Consider the following 22645-nt stretch of genomic DNA (forward strand, 5'->3'; position numbering starts at 1 on the left):
ATTTAATTAATGAACATTTTATTCCCTTACATAAACAAGACACTCTCGCTGATTGTAAAAATTGATATAAAGGCAGAATAACCAAATTCAAAAAAAAAAAAATTAAAATGGGAAAAAAGGAATTTGGAGAAAAATTAAATGGAATTGTGGGTTTGGTTATTCCAGGGAAGAGGTGGTGATGCTGGACTGCTCTTATCAATGTCTATGGAGCTGTGAGACGCTCAGCCCCCCCCCCCCCCGTCTGATTAGTTTAAAGTGAATTGTAATACTGCTGTCCTTATCAAGTTTGGACACTCAATGTCAGTCTTGGCTTCTAGTTTGTTTGATCTTAAAGGGGGGCATGCCCTTGTATGTCACACTAGAGTTCTGTAACGGAGTCAGACCACAGAGGACAGAGGTACAGAGGACTGGGAGGCAGTTAGAAGCCAACTTTTCACAACATGGACAGTAAGTTAAAATGTGTTTAAATTGTTCACTATGATCTAGAGTTCTTTAAACTCTGAAAAAAAAAGAGTCACCTTTAAGTTTGATATGTTGAATGAATCCCATACTGGTTTTGTTTTAACAAAATCTGAAGGAAAACATTGTTTTTTATTTTTCTTTTCTTTTTTCCCTCGCTGTCTCTCAAACAAAAACTCTGTTGTGTATTTGCCTTATGTCATTTAATTTTTCACCTCTATGTTGGGACAGTTTGTCTACCAACTCTTTAATGTGTTTGTGTTAATAGAAAAATTAATCCAACGAGGAATTAAAGGTGCATTCCTTATATGTGTATCTCTCAGTCTGTAGAGCCATTTTAACACATGAAATAAGGTTTTAGATTTCTAACACATCAAACTGTCAACATATGTACATTTTTGTTATATACCTTTAATTAGTGCTGGGTAGTTAATGAAATGTAAGTTTTAAACTAGATGTTTGCCCCCAGTAGTCATGAAAAGAGATAAGAAAATTGAATTTAAAGGAGCAGTCTGCTGTGCTTGCTTTGTTCAGAGGCTTTTTTTATGTGTGGTCTATGTTTGGTGTTGTATTTTGGCCACAATTGTCAATCACAGGGCTGATATTTAGAGACAAAAAAGCACAATCACATATATAGGCAATTTAGAGACACAAATTAGCCTAACGAGTTCATCTCTTGGAGGAAGCCTTGAAGTAATGAGCAAACAGCCCACAGCTGGCAGTGAATGTGTCTCAAGTGACGGTAGTATAAAGACCCCTGTGTGTGGAAGATCGGTGTTACTAGCTACCATCACACCATGAAGACAAAAGAACACTCCAAGTATCTCAGAGAATAGGTTATTGAAAGTACAACTAAGGTGATGGACACAAAAACATGGAAGGAATATGGCACATATGTAAATCTGCCTAGATCAGGACGTCCTCACAAACTGAGGACGTCCTCACAAAAAACAAGGCACCTATGACTACTCTGAAGGAGTTAGAAGCTTCAGCAGCTGAGATGGGAGAGACTCTGCATACAACAAATGGTGGCCAGGTTCTTCACTGGGCATATCTTCACTTCAGCCAAAGTTTTATCGGACAATGGCATGGACAGAGCCACTTTTGAAGAAAAACTCAGATTAAACCTCGACTAGAGTTCACCAAAGTTCATGCAGGAGACTCCATGGTCAAGTGGAAGAAAGTTCTCTAGTCTGTTGAGAGCAAAATGGTGCTTTTTGGCCATTGGCCATCAGCCAAGACGCTATGTTTGGCAGACACCAGAGACTGCACATCACTACAAACACACCATCCCCACTATGAAGCACAGTAGTGGCAGCGTCATGCTGTGGGGATGCTTCCCAACAGCAGGCCTTGGAAGGCTTGAGAAAGTAGAGGGTAAAATGAATGGGCAAATTATAGGAAAATCCTGAAGGACAATCTTATTCAGTCTACAGGAGAACTATGGTTTTAGAAATAATTTACTTTACAGCAAGAAATTGACCTGAAGATACAGTGAACGCTACACAGCAATGGTTTAAAGACAACAATGAGTTGAATGAGAGTCAAAGCCCAGTTACTTAATTTACCTTACATTCAGTTTCTGTTTAACAATAAAAAGGTTTTCTTTTTTTTAACTTCAAAAAAGCCAAATTATATTGACCGTAATTGTTTTTTAATAAAAGGGTAAAACATCCGAGGGGGGAAACACTTTTTATAGGCATCACACCTAGATCTAACTCTATATGATTCAGAAATCGGTAATTATACAATAAAGTCACCAAGAATTGTAACTAAGACACTGCGATCTGTAGTGTCAGTGTCAATTTTGATCATTTAAAAAAAAAAATGTATCTTAGCTTTTAGGAGCTCACTATCAAGCTGGCATGATCATGTGCCATTTTTGTGACAGAGCAAAATTTTGCATTTCAATGCCTTAGTGTGGAAAGTGTGAGTTTGAAGATTTCTTTCAGTTGTTTTTATCTCAGTAGGTAAAGTCAACAGGAAATATCATTTGAATTTGATATAAAAATAATGTTGCACATAGGGGACAGTGGACCATATGGTACAGGACTGGCACTGGTATTTTTTCATAATTTCAGGATTTTGTCATTTCTTGGATGGTTTAGATAGTCTAAAGAAAAGTGTGAACAAAATGGCAAAACAGCCTGCGGTCTTCTAAGGGTTGAAAGTCAATGGAAAATAATTTGATGTTTTTATGACGTGAGTTTTTTTTTTCTCTTACAGCATCAGACAGAAGAATTGTCCTTCTAGGAAAAACCGGAGTGGGGAAGAGCAGCCTGGCCAGCACCATATTTGGGGAGGATTCCTTGGAAAATAACCCAACTCCAAAATCAGACACAATTAAATGTGAAGTAGAAACCAAATCTGTCAGTGGAAGAAGCATCACTGTGATCGACACCCCTGGTCTCTTTGACACCGACAGGTCTGAAGATGAACTGAGGGCTGAGATAGTGAGATGTGTCGTTGAGAGTGCTCCTGGGCCTCATGCTTTCCTCCTTCTGCTCAAAGTGGACAAGTACACCGAGCATGAGCAGGCTGTCATCAATAAAATCCAAGAATACTTTTCTGAAGACGTCTTCAACTATGCAATAGCTGTCTTCACTCATGGTGATCAGCTTGGTGAAGGACAGACATTGGAAGATTTTGTCGGCCTGGATCAGTACCTCACCGATCATGTGTGGAAGAAGTGTGGAGGCCGCTGCTTTGTCATCGACAACAAATATTGGCAAGACAAACCAAAAGATGAATACAGGAGCAACCAGTTCCAAATTAAAGAGATCCTGAAGTCAATAGACAAGATGATAAAGGCCAACAAGGATGGCTACTACACCAATGAGATGTATCAAGCAGTGGAGGGAGAAATACAAGAAGACATGAAAGTTATTAGACGATCATCAGTAAACATGTCAGAGAACGAGATCAGAGAGAAGGCTAAGAAAAGTACAACTGAGAAGCTTTTGATCGGACTGGCAGGTGTAGCAACAGGTGTAATATTAGGAGCATTGCTTGGTCTATCAACATCAATAATGGCTGTAATGGGAGTAGTAGTTAAACAGAAAATGAGCCCTGGGCTACTTGTCAAAGCAGTGACAAAAGCAGCTGCTATAGGACATCAGGCAGCTAAGGGAGCAGACTCCCCAATGGAGGCAGCAAAGAAGACAGTAGAGGCTGTCAAGGACGAAGCTCAGTCAGTCTTCAGAGGGCTTTTACATAAAAAGAACGAAAAATCAGAAAAAAAAGACCCCTGATAGACCAAGAGAACGGGCCCTCCCCAGTTGTAATTTATTGAAACTATCAAGGCATGTGTGTTTAGCATAAGGGCTAGCATCCTCACTAAGTTATTTCACTTTGGAGCTGAAGAATGTCTTTCCCAACCTTTTCTTTATATTTTTGACACTGAAGCCATTTTGCCACTTTAAGAGCTCTTGCCTCCAATTTTTCTTTTCATTTTTCCACAATTGACCAATTTTTGAAACTTTACAATAGGGATGCAACAATTTGTTGCTGTTGTCGACAATAATCAATAATGACTTCCGTCTGAGACACATTTTACTTTCGATGATTCGTTTGCTGTGTCCGTGCACTTTTTTTGTCTATATTTTTTGTTCATACATGTTTTTAAGTATGTTGACGTTCTTTTGTAAGCTGTTTTTAAAAAAAATAAAAAATAAAAATAAAAATAAAAATTGAGCCGTCAAAGCTATCAAGGGATCCCACAGCATGGCACCCAACAAGTTGACTGATCGTTTCAGTTGTCGGCGACTCGTCAACTATAGGAATAGTCATTAGTTGGATCCCTACTTTAAAATTGTAAATCTCCACCTTTTCCCCCATTTTGCCTCTTTTAAGACCCCTTCCACTACTATTTCTGCCTGTTCTTGCCACTTAACACATTTCTACCACATTCTTCCTTTTTTTTGGGTCTCTTTTAACCCATTTTCCAAATTTCAAATTCTTTTTCGCCCCCTTTTCTGCTGTCTTTTTACACTTTAAAGTCATTTTGACACATTTAGAACCCTTTCCACCATTTTTTTGCCCATTCTTGCCTCTGTTTACCTATTGTTGCCGCTTTCCATACTTTTTGCCCCTGTTAACCCATTTTTGCTGTTTTTAAGCTCATTTTTATTCTGTTGAAGAGGGTTTTATACAACAGCATAATTTAATTTTAAAAAGTTTATGTTGCTTTGATACAGTGGTCATTATTCAGGTTTAAAAATATGGTTATAAAGCTTTACTTTACCATGATTTTGCTGACCTCCATGGGCCCTCCATTTGGCTGGGCCCCAGAAAGCTCTCCCCTTCACCCACCTTGACCTTGCCTACAGTTACTGAGAAGCCATCTCTATTGAATATCACTGAAAAATCTAATCCTATAAAGCTGGTGAACGCTGAACAGATTCTTCTTATGAAAATGATTCAATTTACTGAATGGACTTGTAACCCTCAGTCATTTAACAAGCTAATCATGTGTAGATGTATCTTACAGTGCAGAATTGTTGACTTATAAATCAGAACTGTGAGCTGTTGGTTGTTTTTCCATCAGTATTAATCATTTTTCCTACTGAAAAATTAGAAATTAAAATATAAATCAATGTTGCATTACACTGTTGATGTGAATTGTTAACAAATGTTGATTCCAATGTATTACAAAGTAAACATGAGCAATCAATAAAAAGAAGCCGTTTGTTGAAATGTTAAGTGTATAGGGTCTTAAGTTTTGATGACACAACACATTTTTTATGGGGGAGGCAGCTACAAATCTAAGTGAGACTGCAGACTTCAATCAGCGTATCAAAGGAGGCATGAGGCCGCAGAGTTTTCCCTCTTTGTTTAGCTGTAGAGCTTGTATCAGACACCACTTGTGAGGGGAGAGAGATTTTTATCTGTGACTGCTCTCATAAGGCGGTGGTTTACAGAAAAAAAATATAGCTGTAGTCAGCAAATTAAGGCAAGAGGCCCTTCATGAAGTAGTCACTATCCGAAATACACTTTATTGCCAAAAGTATTCACTCACCCACCGAAATAATTGAAATCAGGTGTTCCAATCACTTCCATGGCCACAGGTGTATAAAATCAAGCACCTAGGCATGCAGACTGTTTCTAAAAACATTTGTGAAAGAATGGGTCACTCTCTAACCTTGCAAAGCTGATGGATATGCCCATTTCCATGTTTCTCACTGGCAAATCCACTTGCAAAGCTCCTGTCTGAACCATTTGGGCCCAGTTAGAAAGTGACAGGACCAATCAGCGTCGAGTGGCAGTACTTTCAGGCACGGCAGAGTCGGGACATAAGCGAACAGCAACAAGAGGCTGGTGCATTATGACAGAAGATATTGGTGTGGATGCCGCTAAAGCGTCAGAGCTTGACATTTCTTTGTTAAAAGAAGAACAAAGAAGAGCACTGAGTTGTTTTCTTTTCAAAAATGACAAAAATTGAGTACTGACATGTCTATAGTCCATGGATTGGATTATGCAGTTCTGTATGTAGTCTACTCCTCGGTACAGGTGCAGCTTGGAAGCAGCTACGTCACGTTTTGTTGCTCTGATTGGCCCTTACAGATGTAACAGACAGAACGTTCATCCAGTCACCCTCCAAGTTTTTTTAAAACGCTCTGCCCTTTCCCAGTCACTCTCTATGAGTGGTTTACCAGATGGATGTATTTCACACATCCATCTGGCGTGCCAGGTTTGTCGCTCTCAGGAGCTCAGCGTGGTACTGTGAAAGGATGCCACCTGTGCAACAAGTCCAGTCTCGAAATGTCCTTGCACCTAAATATTCCACAGTCAACTGTCAGTGGTATTATAACAAAGTGGAAGCGATTGGGAACGACAGCAACTCAGCCTCGAAGTAGTAGGCCACGTAAAATGATGGAGCGGGGTCAGCGGATGCTGAGGCGCATAGTGTGCAGAGGTCGCCAACTTTCTGCAGAGTCAATCGCTACAGACCTCCAAACTTCATGTGGCCTTCAGATTAGCTCAAGAACAGTGTGTAGAGAGCTTCATGGAATGGGTTTCAATGGCTGAGCAGCTGCATCCAAGCCATACATCACCAAGTAAAATGCAAAGCGTCAGATGCAGTGGTGTAAAGCATGCCGCCACTGGACTCTGGAGCAGTGGAGACGCATTCTCTGGAGTGACGAATCTCCATCTGGCAATCTGATGGACCAGTCTGGGTTTGGCAGTTGCCAGGAGAATGGTACTTGTCTGACTGCATTGTGCCAAGTGTAAAGTTTGGTGGAGGGGGGATTATGGTGTGGGGTTGTTTTTCAGGAGCTGGGCTTGGCCCCTTAGTTCCAGTGAGAGGAACTCTGAATGCTTCAGCATACCAAGAGATTTTGGACAATTCCATGCTCCCAACTTTATGGGAACAGTTTGGGGATGGCCCCTTCCTGTTCCAACATGACTGTGCACCAGTGCACAAAGCAAGGTCCATGAAGACATGGATGAGAGAGTTTGGTGTGGATGAACTTGACTGGCCTGCACAGAGTCCTGACCTCAATCCGATAGAACACCTTTGGGATGAATTAGAGTGGAGACTGAGAGCCAGGCCTTCTTGTCCAACATCAGTGTGTGACCTCACAAATGTGGTTCTGGAAGAATGGTCAAAAATTCCCATAAACACACTCCTAAACCGGGTGGAAAGCCTTCCCAGAGGAGTTGAAGCTGTTATAGCTGCAAAGGGTGGACTGATGTCATATCAAACCCTATGGATTAAGAATGGGATGTCACTTATGTTCATATGCGAGTCAAAGCAGGTGAGCCAATACTTTTGGCAATATAGTGTATGTCCACAAAGACGACAGAGGAATGGATGTTATGTGTAACTCGGCTGCTAATTGTTAGTGACTGCTAACTTGTTGTGGACATACAGAGGTGCAGAATCTGTAAATGAGCATGCAGGAGGAGTTTTAAAATAACAGCATAGCTAAAATGTGACATTGTGGATCAATGTTTTGACCGTATATCGATCAACTTATATAATTAATCAGTTTATCTATTTATGGTAATACAGTGGTGGATCATTACACCCCTAGTTGCCTGACAAGGAAGCAAGCAATGCTGTGCAATACTGGTGTATACTCACTGGAAATGCCAAGAGTGGGGGGTGGGCGTGTCATGATACTGAGGTAAGTTTGGCTACCACTGTTTGCTAATCTACCACTGTTTAGTCTCTGGGCTGGTTTTCACCCTAATTGGGGCTTGGTTATTCCAGGGAAGTAGGCGGTGGTGCTGGACTGCTCTTATCAATGTCTATGGAGCTGTGAGACAATCGTCCTGCCCGTCCTGTTTAATTAGATAAAAGTGACTTGTAATACTGCTGTCCTCATCAAGTTCACTTAACGTGAGTCTTTTCTTTCAGGGTGTTTGACTATAAAGGGGGACATGTCTGTAAATGCCACTCTTGAAGACTGGGAGACAGCCTGAACTCTTTGTTGACTTCTCTTTTCTCAACATGGCCAGTACACTCACCAATCAGGTAACATAAGAGGAAGAAATAGTAGTAGTAGTCAGTGATAATTTTATAGTAAAACAAAATAATTATCAGTGATTTCTAAAGAATAAGGTGGTAATTACCTTGTTGTAAGTTCACATTTTATCAAGTAATAACTGTAAAATTAAATAAGAATTGACCTACTAATACTGCATTAATTACCAAGTAACTACTTGTATTATAGTGGCAATTCTCTGGTAATTAAGAGGTATTTTACCCTAACCCCCTCACCCTTACTCTTAAACTTACTTAATAATATTTCATGACGGATTGACTTTAAATTAGTGACATGAAATAAATGATCAAGTAACTTACACAGGAAATTATCATGTTATTTCTAAGAAACTACCTGGTAAAATTCTGCATTATCACCAGATAATTGCCACAATATTACAAGGGTAAGGGTTACCACCAATCTACCAGATAGTTGTCATACTATTAAAAGGAGTTAGTTGGTAAGAAATACATTATCATATAGTAAGTATTTAATATTAGCGAGTTATAATTTGTTAAAACACCAACTTAGTCTCTTAATTAATTACAACCTTATTCTTGAGAAATGACTGATGTTTACCATTTATTTCTGTAAAATTACCAGGTAATTAAGGCCCAATAAAATAAAATTACACCAAAATCTGCTATTTTATCTTAATTTCTAACCAATTTGGCAAACAACTTTAGAATGTTTTAACTGTTTATTTTACATTTTATAAAATAGAACATAACATTCTGTGACATATGACTTTATTTCTCAAGTACATATAGAAGAAGTAAAACAAGAATCTAGGAAAATTACAAATCTTAAGAAATAAGATAAATGAATAAAAATAGACATAAAAACTGCCATTTTACATGGAGATGGATATTTCCAGAAGAGCGTAGTTTATAATGCATTAGTACTTCATTTAGTACCTGGCTTTATAGCTCTCTTTATAGCTTCATCTTTACACAAAAATGTCCATCTCCATCTGTAGGTTAAGTCATTGTCTGAGTCTTTGCATCCACTGGGCTACTGTTGGTGGTTCTGTCTTTCCAGTTTACTGCTATCATGGTATTGATAATACTATGTCATAATATTAATGGTTGTCATAATTCTCTTTCAGCATCAAACAAAGAATTGTCATTTTGGAAACCAGAGCAGGGAAGAGCAGCTTGGCCAGCACCATATTTGGTGAAGAACTGTTTGAGGTCAGCCATGGAGGAAGCATCACTCTGAACATCTCTGGCTTCTTTGATATCAACAAACCTGAAGACGATCTGAGGAGTGAGATAGAGAGGTGCATCTCTGAGTGTGCTCCTGGTCTTCATGCTTTTCTCATTCTGCCTAAACAGGGGATACACACTGAGCATGAGCAGAATGTCATCAGTAAAATAGAAGAATGCTTCTCTGAAGAAGTCTTCAACTGTGCAATAGCTGTCTTCACTCATGGTGATCAGCTTGGTGAAGGACAGACATTGGAAGACTTTGTCAGCCTGGATCAGAGTCTGAGTGAGCTGGTGAGGAAGCGTGGAGGCCGCTGCCATGTCATGGATAGTAAATATTGGCAAGACAAGCCAAAAGATGAATACAGGAACAACCAGTTCCAGGTTGAAGAGATCCTGAAGTCAATAGACAAGATGATAAAGGCCAACAATGATGGCCGCTACACCAATGAGATGTTACCAGCAATCCTATACTGGAGAGTACGTAGAAGGATAGAAAAAAGCATCTCATGGTTACTAAACAGGTCATAAGTTTTTCTGTTTGTAGGTTGTGTTAAAGTTACTTCACTAATTGTGCTAAGTTACTATATACTGTCTGCTTTATGGTTCTGATTTAAATCTGCTGCATTATGAGCGTTCATACTGCATGATTTTCAGCTCCTTATTAGTCTACACAGAGCCTTATTGCAGGAGGTACAGTACGTATTTGCTGAGGATACTAACCAATCAGAATCAGACCAGCAAGCTCTCACTGCAGTTATAATCATAAAAATGATAAAATTAATATTAATAATAATGACAATAAAATAGTTTTTATTTATTGGTTTATTTAGAAAGTGCAAAAAAAACCCTACCCTTGTATGAATGTGCACAACAGACATTTTAGAAGAATTTTTATTTCAGTAGAATTTTGAAATTTTATTACCAGAACCCATAACAGGAGAATAATAAGCTCTGCATACTTTTTGTATACACTGAAGGTGTTCCTGACCAAAAATGCCTGATTGAAACCACAATTTTTCATCCTCCAGCCATTGCAGTAAAAAAAAAAAAAAAAAAAAAAAAAAAAAAAAAAGGCAATTATGGTATTAGACTTGACTCTGGAGTCATTCTGGACTCTGACTTTTTCCTGGTTTCCTACAGGGGCTCTTTTGTAACAATATTAAAATCTTAAAGTCGGTAAACAAACAAAAATCATGCATAGAAATCAAAAGTTGTTGGTTATTATAAACACATTCAAGGCTGTGCTACTCCTTTTCAAGTAACTCCGTTTGCCTGTAGTACATCAATATATTTTATATTTGTGGGTGTTTTTTACATTACAAACATCAGAGGTTGTTTTGTACTTAAACCAACCCTGAAAGGGTTAAATTCCTAATCATTATTTAATATTTACGATCAGGTCATACCTAGGTTTGGAAATAACTGCAAGAAAAAAAAGAAGAAAAATATTTTAAAGTGTGTTGTATTTTCATAGCTATTTATGTATGTACAATAGTTAAAATATTAAAACAACAAAGAGCAAATAATGCACAGAAATCAAAGTTGTTGCTCATTATTAACATATTTAGGGCTGTAATAATTAACTTTGTTAACTCAATTCTAATCTTCATATAAACATTTCTTTGGTAAATGTGCACCCTGGGTGTAACAAATTGTTAAAATCTTAAGAAAAAAAAAGAAAAATGCATAAATCTAAAATTTGTTGCTCATTTTCAACAAATTCAAGGTTGTGGACACTAGATGGCAGTATTGGGTTTATGTTTGTCCAATTGCAAGGGTGGAAAAGTCTGTTCAAATGTGTCAGAACGAAAGTGAAAGCACATCAGTCAGAGCAGACACACAGGAGAGAGGACGTTTTCTAATCTCTCCTGACTTCTGTTTACAACATGGACGGTAAGTTGGTGTTTTATATTTCAAATCTTTTGAAACTTCAATCTCATATGGTTGAGGAGGAAGAATTTCATTAAAATTCTACACTATAAAATGAAGCAGTTAAGCCTGTTAATGCTTGTTAATATGATGTAGCATGTCTTTCATGTCAAATGTATTCCATATTTTTAATCTAACACCACTTGTCTGTTGCATGCTTTTCACAGCTACTTGAACACTTAGGTTGACAACTCAAAAGGTTTTTGGTGCAACAAATACAGCTTTCTTCATGCAAAAACCTTCATCAGGAATAATAGAGAGAGAGAGAGAGAGAAGTAAACAGAAAGTGAAACTTCACAGGCCCATGCAGTCCTTTAGAGGGGTGGTGCTCAAAATTAAAAAGGGTCACATGGAGCTACAACAATGAGTCTATTATTGAATAAGTCAGTCAAAAAACAATTATTTGCAAAGTGTTTTGAGGGATTATTTGTGTCATACTGAATCAAATTCATTCAGTTATTTTTAAGTGTAAGTTAACTCCCACCTCACAGCTCACTCTGCCCACTTCAGGAATTTGGAAAATTCCTAAAAAGTGGTATTTTCCCAGTGGGAGGGTTTTCCAGATAAGGTGGGAGCACAGGAGTGATAGTTGCATTCACCAACCAGAGAAAATGGAAAGTGACAATAGTGTTGTGGTGCACCATGATAGTCCCAAGCCTGTTGGCTCCAGCACCGGCCTAACCTGAAGCTGGAGCTCTAGGAACTGAGGCAGTGCTGGTGCAGGAGAGGATGGGAGCAGTGTCTGAATAGTAACTTTGGTCAGAGGCGTTAACATGCTATCTTTAATATAAAGTTTATGACATAGAAGACTACATCACAAAATGTATGTGACAAACCAGGGGTGTCCAAAGTTTTTCCACTGAGGGCCACATACAGAAAAATATCAGGATGGTGGAGCCACTTTCATATGCCTTGCCTTTAGCATATTAATCTTAGTAAAACTAACCCACAATAAGTTAAGATTTGCTTAGTGAATGGCTAATTAATGGCTGGCAAGGCAAACAGCCTATCAATAAGATGGATATTTGGGAGACCAATCAGAAGGGAGACACTGACAGCTCATTTCCACATTCAGACTGCACAAAGCTGCCAAACTTTAAAGTGTTTGTAAAGATGATTAGCATGACATGCTTTGTAAGTTGAACCTGAAGCAGAGCACATAGAGCAAAAGAAGGCCATTCGTACTGCTATTTGCTGTCATAATCCATCAGGGCATACAGTAATAAATCAATATATTATTATGTCTACCATTTTCAGTACTCTCAATTTAGCCACATAAAAAAGCACATCAAGTAATTCTTCTTGTAAAATGTTTACTTGAAGATTTAGCACAGTAGCATCTCCTAGTGTTGACATACAATACACTCAAGCACAAGCTTCATACTCTAAAAAGGGCCAGATTTCATTCTATTTTTAGAATTTTTTGTGGGCCAATCAAAAATAAACTGCAGGCCACATTTGGCCCAGAGCCATAGTTTAGACACCCCTGTTCTCAACTAAATACTTTAAGTACACAAAAGTGCAAAGTGTGTTCAAACTGAGAAGTGTACTTGAATACTTACTGGCCCACTCAAAAATGTCCAAGATTGAGTGTAGAATGATGGACACTTTGCACCCTCAGTGAACATCATAGAGGTGACGTTGGATGTTGTACTCTTGGCAAGATAGCACTCTAGCTAACCCGAGCATTTACTAGCTAGCTAACGTGTTACTAGCAGCAGATTTCAACCAAAAAAATGTCATTTGAGGCAATTAAGTTTGTTTTACTGAAGTTAACACAAAATACAGGTCACATGAATCTAACAGTGAGTGAAAAAAGCTGTCAAATTTTAATTATGATAGCCTAATGTCTGTTAGGTGTCTGCTGTTTAAAAAAAGAAGTAGAAGAAAACAGATGCAGTAAAACTGTCATCACTTCCTGTTAGTGCCTGGTTTGGTACAGTTCTTACTAGGGCTGGGCGATTATGGCAAAAATCAAAATCACAATTAATTGAACTTTTTACCTCGATTATGATTAATGAACAATTACACCACCCCAACCTATGCCTCTGTTTGCTCTGTAAATATTTGTATAATTTTAAAATTAACAACAGAGAGGAACAAGCACAGATTAACAATTTATGATTTATTGAAATATCTGAAATCAAACAAACTTATCAGCTGAAATGAAAAGCTTTTTCGTAAAAAGTCAAAGTTTTCCAAGAAAAGGGAAAAAAATTGAAATAATTGACATGGCAGGTTTACGTTGGTTAGAGGCTCTAAATGTCAGTTTCTATTATTTTTCGATTAATTGCTCAGCTCTAGTTCTTACCTGCTGTGATTAAGTGCTCTGTCCTGCATGTGTACTGTAATACAGTATATGAACAGAAGTATGCGATTTGAGACACACTATAACATAGCTACATTAGCATTAGCAACATTAGCTTAACCAAATGTTGCTAAAGCTAACATATGCTACATAGCTATGTCAGGTTAATCTCTACCAGTATTAGCTAGTACTAGCTTTAGCTAATGCTGCTTAAGAAAATAAAGCTATGTTGGCTACATTAGCAAAACACTGGCCAGTTTCATGATGTGGACAGAAAGATAAAACCTCCCCTTTTTTACTTTTAGTTGATATCTTTTTACTTGTCTTTTTTTATGTAATGAAGTAGAATGATTCCCCAAAATATACTAAAGTGAAAGTAAAATTACTAATTTCAAAATGTGCTAAAAAAGTACCCCAAAAAACTTTTCAGTTTCAATAATTTGGGTAAAAGTAATTAGTTATGTTCAACCTCTACTTTCTTCTCTACTTTATTCTAAACGTTTGCATCACAACAGTATAGACAAGCAGACTCACTGACAAACAACTTCTACACTACAGAACAAGGTTTGACATTCTGGTGTTGTGAATATATCATTTCAGACAAAAATTCACAGTTTTAATGACACAATCCCATTTGTCTATTCCAGTCATGATGCCTACAAGGATCGTCCTGTTTGGGGAAGCAGGATCAGGGAAAAGATGCGTGGCTAACCTTCTATGTGGAGACTCTGTGTTTGAGATAAACCATTCTTCCAAATCCATGACAAGTGGATTTCAAGTTGAGACGAAGTCTGCCAAAGGAAGAAGCATCACTTTGGTTGACACTCCTGACATCATCGACTCAGAAAGGCCTGAGGAGGAGCTGCACCACGAACTATTGAGATGTATCACAGAGAGCGTTCCTGAGCCTCATGCTTTTGTCATTGTACTCAAAGTGGAGAAAATCACAAACACTGAGGCAGACGTCAAAAAGAAAATGTTCCAGTTCTTGTCTACCTTTAGTTATGATGCAGTTGTGTTTACTCGTGATGACCAGCTTCTTGAAGAAATGACGATTGAGGAGTTTGTCAGTCAGGACAAAAATTTGAGTGATTTGGTGAAGAAGTGTGACAGCATGCAGATTTATCAGATTGTCAATGATAAAGATATGCTGACCAAAGGGGACAGCCACAGAAGTAACCAGTTCCAGGTGGCACAGCTGCTTAACGCAATAGACAACATGATGCTGAAAAAGAACGCCAACTACACCAAAGAAGACCACACCAAAGAAGACGTGTGTGCTGTTATAAAAGAAATTAAGTCAGCAGGAATAATGCTGAAGGAAGAGAACAACATTAATAATGCTTGGTTCAAAGTGACTGGCCCCGCAGCCGAACCCTTGTTGAAAGCTTTCTCTGAGCAAGCTTTTGTAGCTTTGCATGACAATAAAGAATCAAGAGGAGAAGTAGAGGACACAGCTGAAGAAGTTGCAGAAAAACTGCCAAAACCAAAAGAAGAGGAAGCTGATAGAGATGCTGTGGAAGTACCTGGACAGGAAGAAACAACATTACCGGGAAAAACACTAACAGGTAAAAATAATCGTTGATCAATCTACTTTTTAAGTCATGCTAATTTTACGTGTAAATTTTCAATTCAGCAGAAACGGTCATTACTTCTTATTAATTTTGATACAAGTAAAAGTCCAAGAATAGTTACAAGTTATCATCAAAATGACCAATGTCTTTGGTGTGCATGTAAAAAATGGCACACTGAAGTCTAGAAATCCAGGGTTAATACGATAACTAACACATTTACACTTGGTAATTTGTATTGTCTTGAGCTAAGGGGACTTTGTGATAGGAAAAAAAACAAGCTTTTGTTTTAAACGAATATCAGGAACGTCATGTAGATTGATAGCTTAACCATGGAAAAATGAACCTGCTTCAGATTGAAACTTAAATTAGAAAGCTAAAGGGTATAAAGTGAAATGTTAGGAGTTTAGAAGTGCATATTACTTAATATATCTACTAACCAGTCTTGGAACTTTTTTGTTTTGAAGGTAAACAAGACACTGAAAAGCGCAGGGCTGTATTTGTGTATGCCAATTCACTGTGAAAGCAGGAAAACACTTCGTTACCCTAAGTACGCTGCACAAAAAGGAACAAATAGCATGCTGTTAAAGGGATTTTTTGAAACAAATTCTTTGGTTTCAGATCTTAATTGCATCACAGTTAATGCACTTGTGCTTACAGCTCTAGTCTTTCATAAATCTCTCTATTTTACTTTGTGTAATTCTTGGCGAATCTGACTGATCATCCAGTCTATGACCTGAATCTGTGATCTGATCGGAAACACGACATTAGACATGCCTGCCTATTCACAAAAGGAGCAATGAGATTTTCCAAAATAAATGATGGTCATTGTAGCAGGAACATTTGCTCCTGGTTTGTGCTTACCAGTCCAGTTAGTGACTTTTATTTCCATGTACAGGGGGCAACTTCTTTTTCATTCTCAAAATAAAATAATAATGAAGCCTAGAACTTGTTTATGCAGGACACGGTAGTCATATGCCCAGTATGGTGAGCACGTTTTAAGTGTTACCAAGCTTGTGAAAAACGTTCAGAAATGTCTGTAAAAATGCCATAAGAGAAAAGCTTTTCAGTACAAATTACTCTGAATGTTTTTCTCTGCAGTGCCGTCATCAAGGATTGTCATCACAGGACCAGCTGGAGTGGGGAAAAGCATCAAAGGTAAAAGATAAGTATTGAGACAAATTTCAAAGATGACACAAGTGTAGTAGAATAACCTATAGCCTGAGATACTGAGGTGTATGTTAAAGAGGAAAGTTCAAGAATTGGGATTGTATCCAAAAAATGTGTTGGCTAACTAGTAAAACTAATAATCCATTCTAGTAAGTAGTTTTTTTTTTACCCTATTGATGCCTATTGATGTCCCAAACTTGATGACTAAACAAAATGATTTGAACATAGTGGGAAATGACTCGTGAATAAGATGATGAAAATGGTCAAAAAAAATGTTCATTCATCAAAAGAAGAACCTTACATTGAACATTTCTAGCAGTCACTCTTCTCTGGATTTATAAATAATGCAAGAAAGATATAAATATATTTGTTTTCGTAAACAACCCAAGTTCCAAGAAGTTTTGAAGCTGTGTAAAATGTAAATAAAAACATAATGCAGTAATTTGCAAATCTCATGAACCTGTATTTATTTACAAAAGAACATATGCAACGCATCAGATGTTGAAAGTGAGACATTTTACTTTTTCATGAAAAACGGTAGCTCATTTTGAATTTGATGGCTGGTTTATGTTGTTTAGCTTTGTCCTGCTGCAATAGTCAAGGCCTTCCCTGAGAGAGACACTGTCAGGATGGGAGCACATGCTGCTCTGAAACCGCTATCTACTTTTCAGCACTGATAGAGCCTTTCCAGATGTGTAAACTGCCCACGCCATAAACAGTAATGCAACCCCCCACACCATCAGAGATGCAGGATTTGAACTGTGCACTTATAACAAGCTTTAGTCTGCAGGACATGGATGCAGTCTTCGATGCAGCTTTAACTTGCCTTTGTGGACGGCACCGTGAACTGTCTTGACAGGCTCTGGAACTGTTCCTGAGCCCATGCAGCGTTATCAGTCCAGAATCATGTGTGTCTGTAATGCAGTGCCCCCTAGGGGCCTGAGGGTCACAACCATCCATTATTAACCATTGGCCTTGTCCCTTGGGCACAGAGATTTCTTCAGATTCTCTTGATGATTTTATGCACTGAAGATAGTGGGATATTCAAAGTAGTCACAATTTTGCATTGAGAATAAATTTCCTGAAATTATTCCACACTTTTTAGACAGTTTTTCACTGATTGGTGAACTTCTGCCCATCTTTACACTAGAGAGACTCTGCCTCTCCAAAATGCTATTTTTTTCTAAACACAGTCATATTGCTGACCTCTTGCCAAATAACCTAATTAAGTGCAAAATGCTCCTCCAGATGTTTTCATCAGTACCACTTACTTTTCCAGCCTTTTCTTGCCCTGTCCTAATTTTTATTTTAGATGTGTTGCTGCCATCAAATTCAAAATGAGCTAATATTTTCATGAAATGGTAAAAAGTCTCAGTTTCAAGATCTAACTCGATGTTTGTGTTCTATTGTGAATGGAACATGGGTTTATGAGATTGGTTTCAACTTCTGATATGGTTTTTAAGATTGGCACTGTGTTTACTTCCTGACAAAATGTTTAGACTGTGAGCGGGCAAGTAAAGCCCAGTTCAGACTGAAGACTCTCAAAGATAAGGGTTGAACCTTGCAACTGGTCTGGTCACTACTCCACAACATTCTAGAAGCTGACAAGTTCACACCACTGTGACTACAGAAGACAGTGCATTGTTTCCATAGCAATGACTCTCAATTGTCAAGTCAGTACTAGGGATGCACCATATTGGATTTTTGCCGATATCGGATAGATTCCTTTTAGCCAATAACGATTTCAATACTGATATTTGAATATGTTTTACATAACTAAAAATTTCATCCTTTTTAGGTTTGAGGATAAAAAACGAATCAAACTTTTTTTTTCTTAAAACACTCTTTAACTCATTTAAGCCTGAAAACACAAATGATAGCCAGGAAATTCAAATTTTTTGGAACTGAAATGTTAAGGGCATTTTTAGCATTTATCAGATTGTTTTCAGAAGCTTTTTTAAAATAATTTATGATCATACTGATTAGATAGAGGTATCATAAAAGTATGTATGAAATATGATACAAAAGGCTTTAAGGGGTTAATGTTGAAAAAATGAGAATGAGTAAAGAAAAAGATCTCAACTTACATAGGTCTGTTGATTCAGCCTAAAACTCCACTAATTTATTAGTATATATGTCCAAGTTTTACAGTTGATATATGCTGATATGTACAGCCAAAATATTGGATGTAAATACCGGCAAAAATTTTGATATCTGCCGATACCGATATCTGGACGATAATATCATAAATCCCTTGTCAGTACACAATAAATCAGTCTCTGCAAGAGGGACAGTACTGCCTGGGTGCAGGGAGGAGAAGACAGGGGTGTTTACAGGCTAAAGTTTCCATGTGAGAAGTCAAAAAACAAAGATAATCTCAAATTGAATGGTCTACTTTGAAGTAATATTTGTTGGTGTCAGAATGTATCAGAATGCCTTATTCAAGCTACATCTGCCCAGTTTAGACAGCTGCAACCATCACCAACAATGGTCTATAAAACAGTCTTGTCACTAATACAATTATTCTTTCTCAGTTCTAAGAACATACAGGATTGTCCTGCTGGGGAAAAAGGGAGCTGGGAAAAGCAGCCTTGGAAACACCATATTTGAAGAGGATGTGTTCGAGATCAAACATGACCCTACCTCTGGAACAGCAGAATGCCAAGCAGACTCAAAATCTGTAGATGGGAGAAGAATAACTCTGATTGACACTCCTGGTTTTCTCAACATTGACAGAAGTGAGGAGGAACTGAGACAAATGGAGAGATGTATCACAGAAAACACCTCTGGGCCTCACGCATTTCTCATCGTGCTCAAAGTGGAGAAATTCACAAAGCAGGACGAAGATGTCATCAAGAGAATATCTCAGTATTTCCCTGGAGTTTTCAAACATGCTGCATTTGTCTTCACTCATGGTGACCAGCTCCCAGAGGGAATGAAAATAGAGGAGTTTGTTGAAGAGAATAAATGTCTCAGTGATCTGGTGAAGAAGTGCAGTGGCAGTTGCCATGTCCTCGATAACAAATACTGGAAGACAAACCAACAGGATGACTACAGGAGCAACAAGTTCCAGGTGGCAGAGCTGTTAAAAACAATAGACAAGATACTGATGGAGAACAAAGGACGTTGTTATAAGACGCAAAAAGCAGAGAGGGCAGTAGAAGAGGAAGGAGAGCATGGAAAAGGTGAAGGATATACACCGCAATGGGCCACCAGTAAGAGTGTCCTTCAGAGTGCATGGATCAAATTAACAGGCCCTGCAGCAGGACTATTAGCAGAAGCATTCCTGGGGACAGCCATAGTAGTTCTGCAGAAAGCTGAGGGAAAAGAAGAAGACAATAAACAAGAAGAAGACGTAGAAGCAGATGAAGAAGAAAAAGAAGAGGAAAAAGGAGAAGATGTGGAAGAAAAAGAAAAAACAGAACAAGATGTGGAAGAAACAGAAACAGAGGAACCTGTAAAAACTGATGAAACAGAAAAAGAAAAAGTAACAGAAAAAGACAAAAAGGCAGAAGATGAACAGGTGACAAAAAATAAAGAAGCGAAAAACGGGACAAAAGCAAGACAGGGAGGAACTGGAGCAGGAGGGAGTGGATTTTTAACAGCTCTAGGTGGTCTCGGGATCTTTTTTGGGATAGGGGCAGCATTATTGGGAGGGTTCGGGGCACTATCTGCAGCAGGTATAGGTCTTTTTGCGGCAGCAGCAGCAGGAACAGTGGCAGGAAAAATTGTAGGATCAATCATTGGATTAATCATTGGATCAATTGTTGGATCAATTGCTGGATTACTTGGTGCAATTGGAGTAGCTTTTATAGCTTTTATACAGTTCTTAAAGAGTCAACTAAGACGCATGGGGATCCTATTGCTAGTGGTCGTCTTTTACTTAATGTTGCTCTTATCATTTGGTGTCCAAATCAGAATTCTTGGAACCCTCCTCCTTATATTAGGAGTGGTACTAATGTTTGCAGTGTTAGTGTTATTACTAGTGCTATTATAGAAGAGCCTCACTCTCAGATTTACAAGAATCCAACACCCGTGAGGGGCAATGTACCAAAAATCCCTGTGGAAGAAAAAAAAATCCCCAAAAAGGTACACCATGAAATACCACATTTTTTCCAAATCTTAAAACTAGGGTTGTCAAATTACTTTTAATGCTGCCAATTTTTTTGTCACACGATTGACGCATGCGCGTTCTGTATGACCCTCAACCCATCCCGTAGTTTGCCAGACCAGGAAGTGGCGCCGTCGTGATGCGGTACATGCGAGCAGAAATGGATGTCTGTGCCTTACTGCTGAGCTCTCAGCAGAGACTTGACTTCTTTATGTCCATGTGTGGTGATGAGATCTGTTGTTCTATGTTCCGCTGCTGAGAACAGAGGAGTAACTTCTAGAAGTCTAAAGTTTGACTCTACATTGAGGCATTATTCAGTAATGTTACATTAAGGTCAGTATCTCCATCTGTTGTGGCTTGAGTTTACCATGTTATGCTCTCAGCATATTTTTGCAGCGTTCAGTATCTTTGAGCTCAGACTAGAGAATTTTCTGGACTTTATCTGTTGTTGTTTTGGGTTGTTGACATGAACAAACATTTGCATAAAGAAAGAATTTTTGTCCGCTTGTGTTGATAAGGGTATTTAAATCTTGAGAAAAAGTACTGTAAGGTACATTTAGAACAGACAAAAAAGTGCGAATAATTTGCAATTTATCGCGAGTTAACTATGGAATTTGTGAGGTTAATCGCGATTAAAGATTTTAATCTATTGACAGCCCTACTTAAAACATAAAGTTGCATCCTCCTGAGTTTTAAGATTTGTGGTGAATGTTCACTAGAGATCTGAAACTTTCAGAATCTCACAATTTGATTTGGTTACGAGGATTATGATTCGATTCATAACAGATTTTCAATTCAGAGTGATTCTCCATAAACAACACATTCATTTTTCTTTGTAATCATTTCAGCATCTGCTCTGGTCTGCTGTGAACAAAGGAGCTGTAAATTGGCATGAAAAGCTTTGTGATATGCTTTGTAATATGTTCAAGAAAATGCTTTTTTAGCGTATTTGTAGCATTTCTATTAACTGATTACATTAATGTAAATAAAGTAAAATCTTCAAGATTATATAAATTAATGCTTAAATAATCTGATATGAATAAAATGTCTGGGCTTAAGCAGTAGATGTATTAGAAACTTTTCAGAGAAAAACAATGATCTAATGCCTTCATTGTTGGGGATGCTGTAGAAGAGCCGGTGTTATGTTTTGATACGTGACCGTGTTAACTGGTGACTTTTCAGCTTAAAGTGTCAATGATTGTCATATTTAAAAAAAAACTGTTAAAACACTAAATATCTTCTGTTATGTCTGTTATATACTTAGAAAATATGAATGCCATGGAAAGAAACAAAGAGGCGTTTTAAAGGTGCAGTGTGTAATATTTAGCCTAGTAGCATTTAGCTGAACAAATTTGGTAAAATAAAGCAAAACATTTCTAAGACGGTCTATCTAAATAAGTGTTTAGTCATCTAAATTCAAAAATAGCTATTTTGAAAAAAACAACTCAGAATAAACCTTTAATTCATACATAGGGAGGAACCCCTCCATGAATGCCGCCATCTTGGATTTTTACATGTTTCCATGGTAACATAGAGAAGAAAAGCAAAAAAGGATAAATAAAGTTATTGTATTGTATTGTATTGTATTCACATTACAGATACACATTAAATTCAACTGGTTGCCACAGTTTCCAGCAGAGAAATGCAATCTAGAACCCACTTCTAGATGTAGATATTCAGTTTTACACACTGCAACTTTAAGTTTTTGATATCTGTTATAAACCTGGACACATACTGTATAGCTATCACCAGATAGCATGATCCCTGGTTAATCTGTAACACCAGTCTTTCACAAAATTCTTCCCTCTTGTGAAAATTGAACAGGCTAACAGTGTGAAAACATCCTCAACTCCCCTGGATAAGCTTCAAGGTCAGAAGCACACAAGCTCTTTTAGCTTATAGGTCTGATGAATAAGAACACTACAGTCTGTGACATCTACAAATAGAATCTTTCTTTGAGTAAAATTTCAGTTTACAATCAGATCTCAAAAGTTCCAGTAAAGCTTAAAAAGCTCAGACATTGTGTTCAAAATTGGCCACACCTGGCTCCTGAATATCAAGGTGACTCCAACCATAATGCCAGACTGGAAGCCTTGAAACAGCCGTCCAAGACAGAGTGACTACATCTTAACTGCACTATTCATTAATTTATTTTGCACTTACAGTCCATATTTTTAATATACAATGTAATTATTGGGAACTGTGACAGGAAAAGAAGTGTATAGCATCATTATAACCAAATCATTACTAATTAAAAACGTATATATTTATCTGCATAGTTCTATCTCAGATCCCTCTATCTAATGCATGAATTGTATACAAGATCATAAATTGAAATTGTAACTATGTAAGGTTTTAAATCAAGCTTTATTTTCTGTTTTACTAAAGTAGATTAG

At 37.8% G+C, this 22645-nt stretch overlaps 3 protein-coding genes across 3 annotated transcripts; all 3 read left to right on the forward strand.

Moving 5' to 3' along the window:
* The first annotated feature begins 371 nt into the window (after positions 1-371).
* On the forward strand, positions 372-4787 carry LOC121504943 (GTPase IMAP family member 7-like). The gene is made up of 2 exons (XM_041780062.1): positions 372-447; positions 2686-4787. The coding sequence occupies exons 1-2, from the start codon at positions 441-443 to the stop codon at positions 3708-3710; spliced, it is 1032 nt and encodes a 343-aa protein (XP_041635996.1). The 5' UTR covers positions 372-440; the 3' UTR covers positions 3711-4787.
* Positions 4788-7578: 2791 nt separating this feature from the next.
* Positions 7579-9688, forward strand: LOC121504297 (GTPase IMAP family member 7-like). The gene is made up of 2 exons (XM_041779010.1): positions 7579-7589; positions 9058-9688. The coding sequence occupies exons 1-2, from the start codon at positions 7579-7581 to the stop codon at positions 9686-9688; spliced, it is 642 nt and encodes a 213-aa protein (XP_041634944.1).
* Positions 9689-10992: 1304 nt separating this feature from the next.
* On the forward strand, positions 10993-20483 carry LOC121504816. The gene is made up of 4 exons (XM_041779881.1): positions 10993-11053; positions 14045-14965; positions 16070-16126; positions 18673-20483. Exons 1-4 carry the CDS (start codon positions 11047-11049, stop codon positions 20133-20135), a joined length of 2448 nt encoding a protein of 815 aa, XP_041635815.1. The 5' UTR covers positions 10993-11046; the 3' UTR covers positions 20136-20483.
* Positions 20484-22645: the final 2162 nt, after the last annotated feature.

The sequence above is a fragment of the Cheilinus undulatus genome, linkage group 22, assembly GCF_018320785.1.
Source record: "Cheilinus undulatus linkage group 22, ASM1832078v1, whole genome shotgun sequence".
Classification (NCBI taxonomy): Eukaryota; Metazoa; Chordata; class Actinopteri; order Labriformes; family Labridae; genus Cheilinus; species Cheilinus undulatus.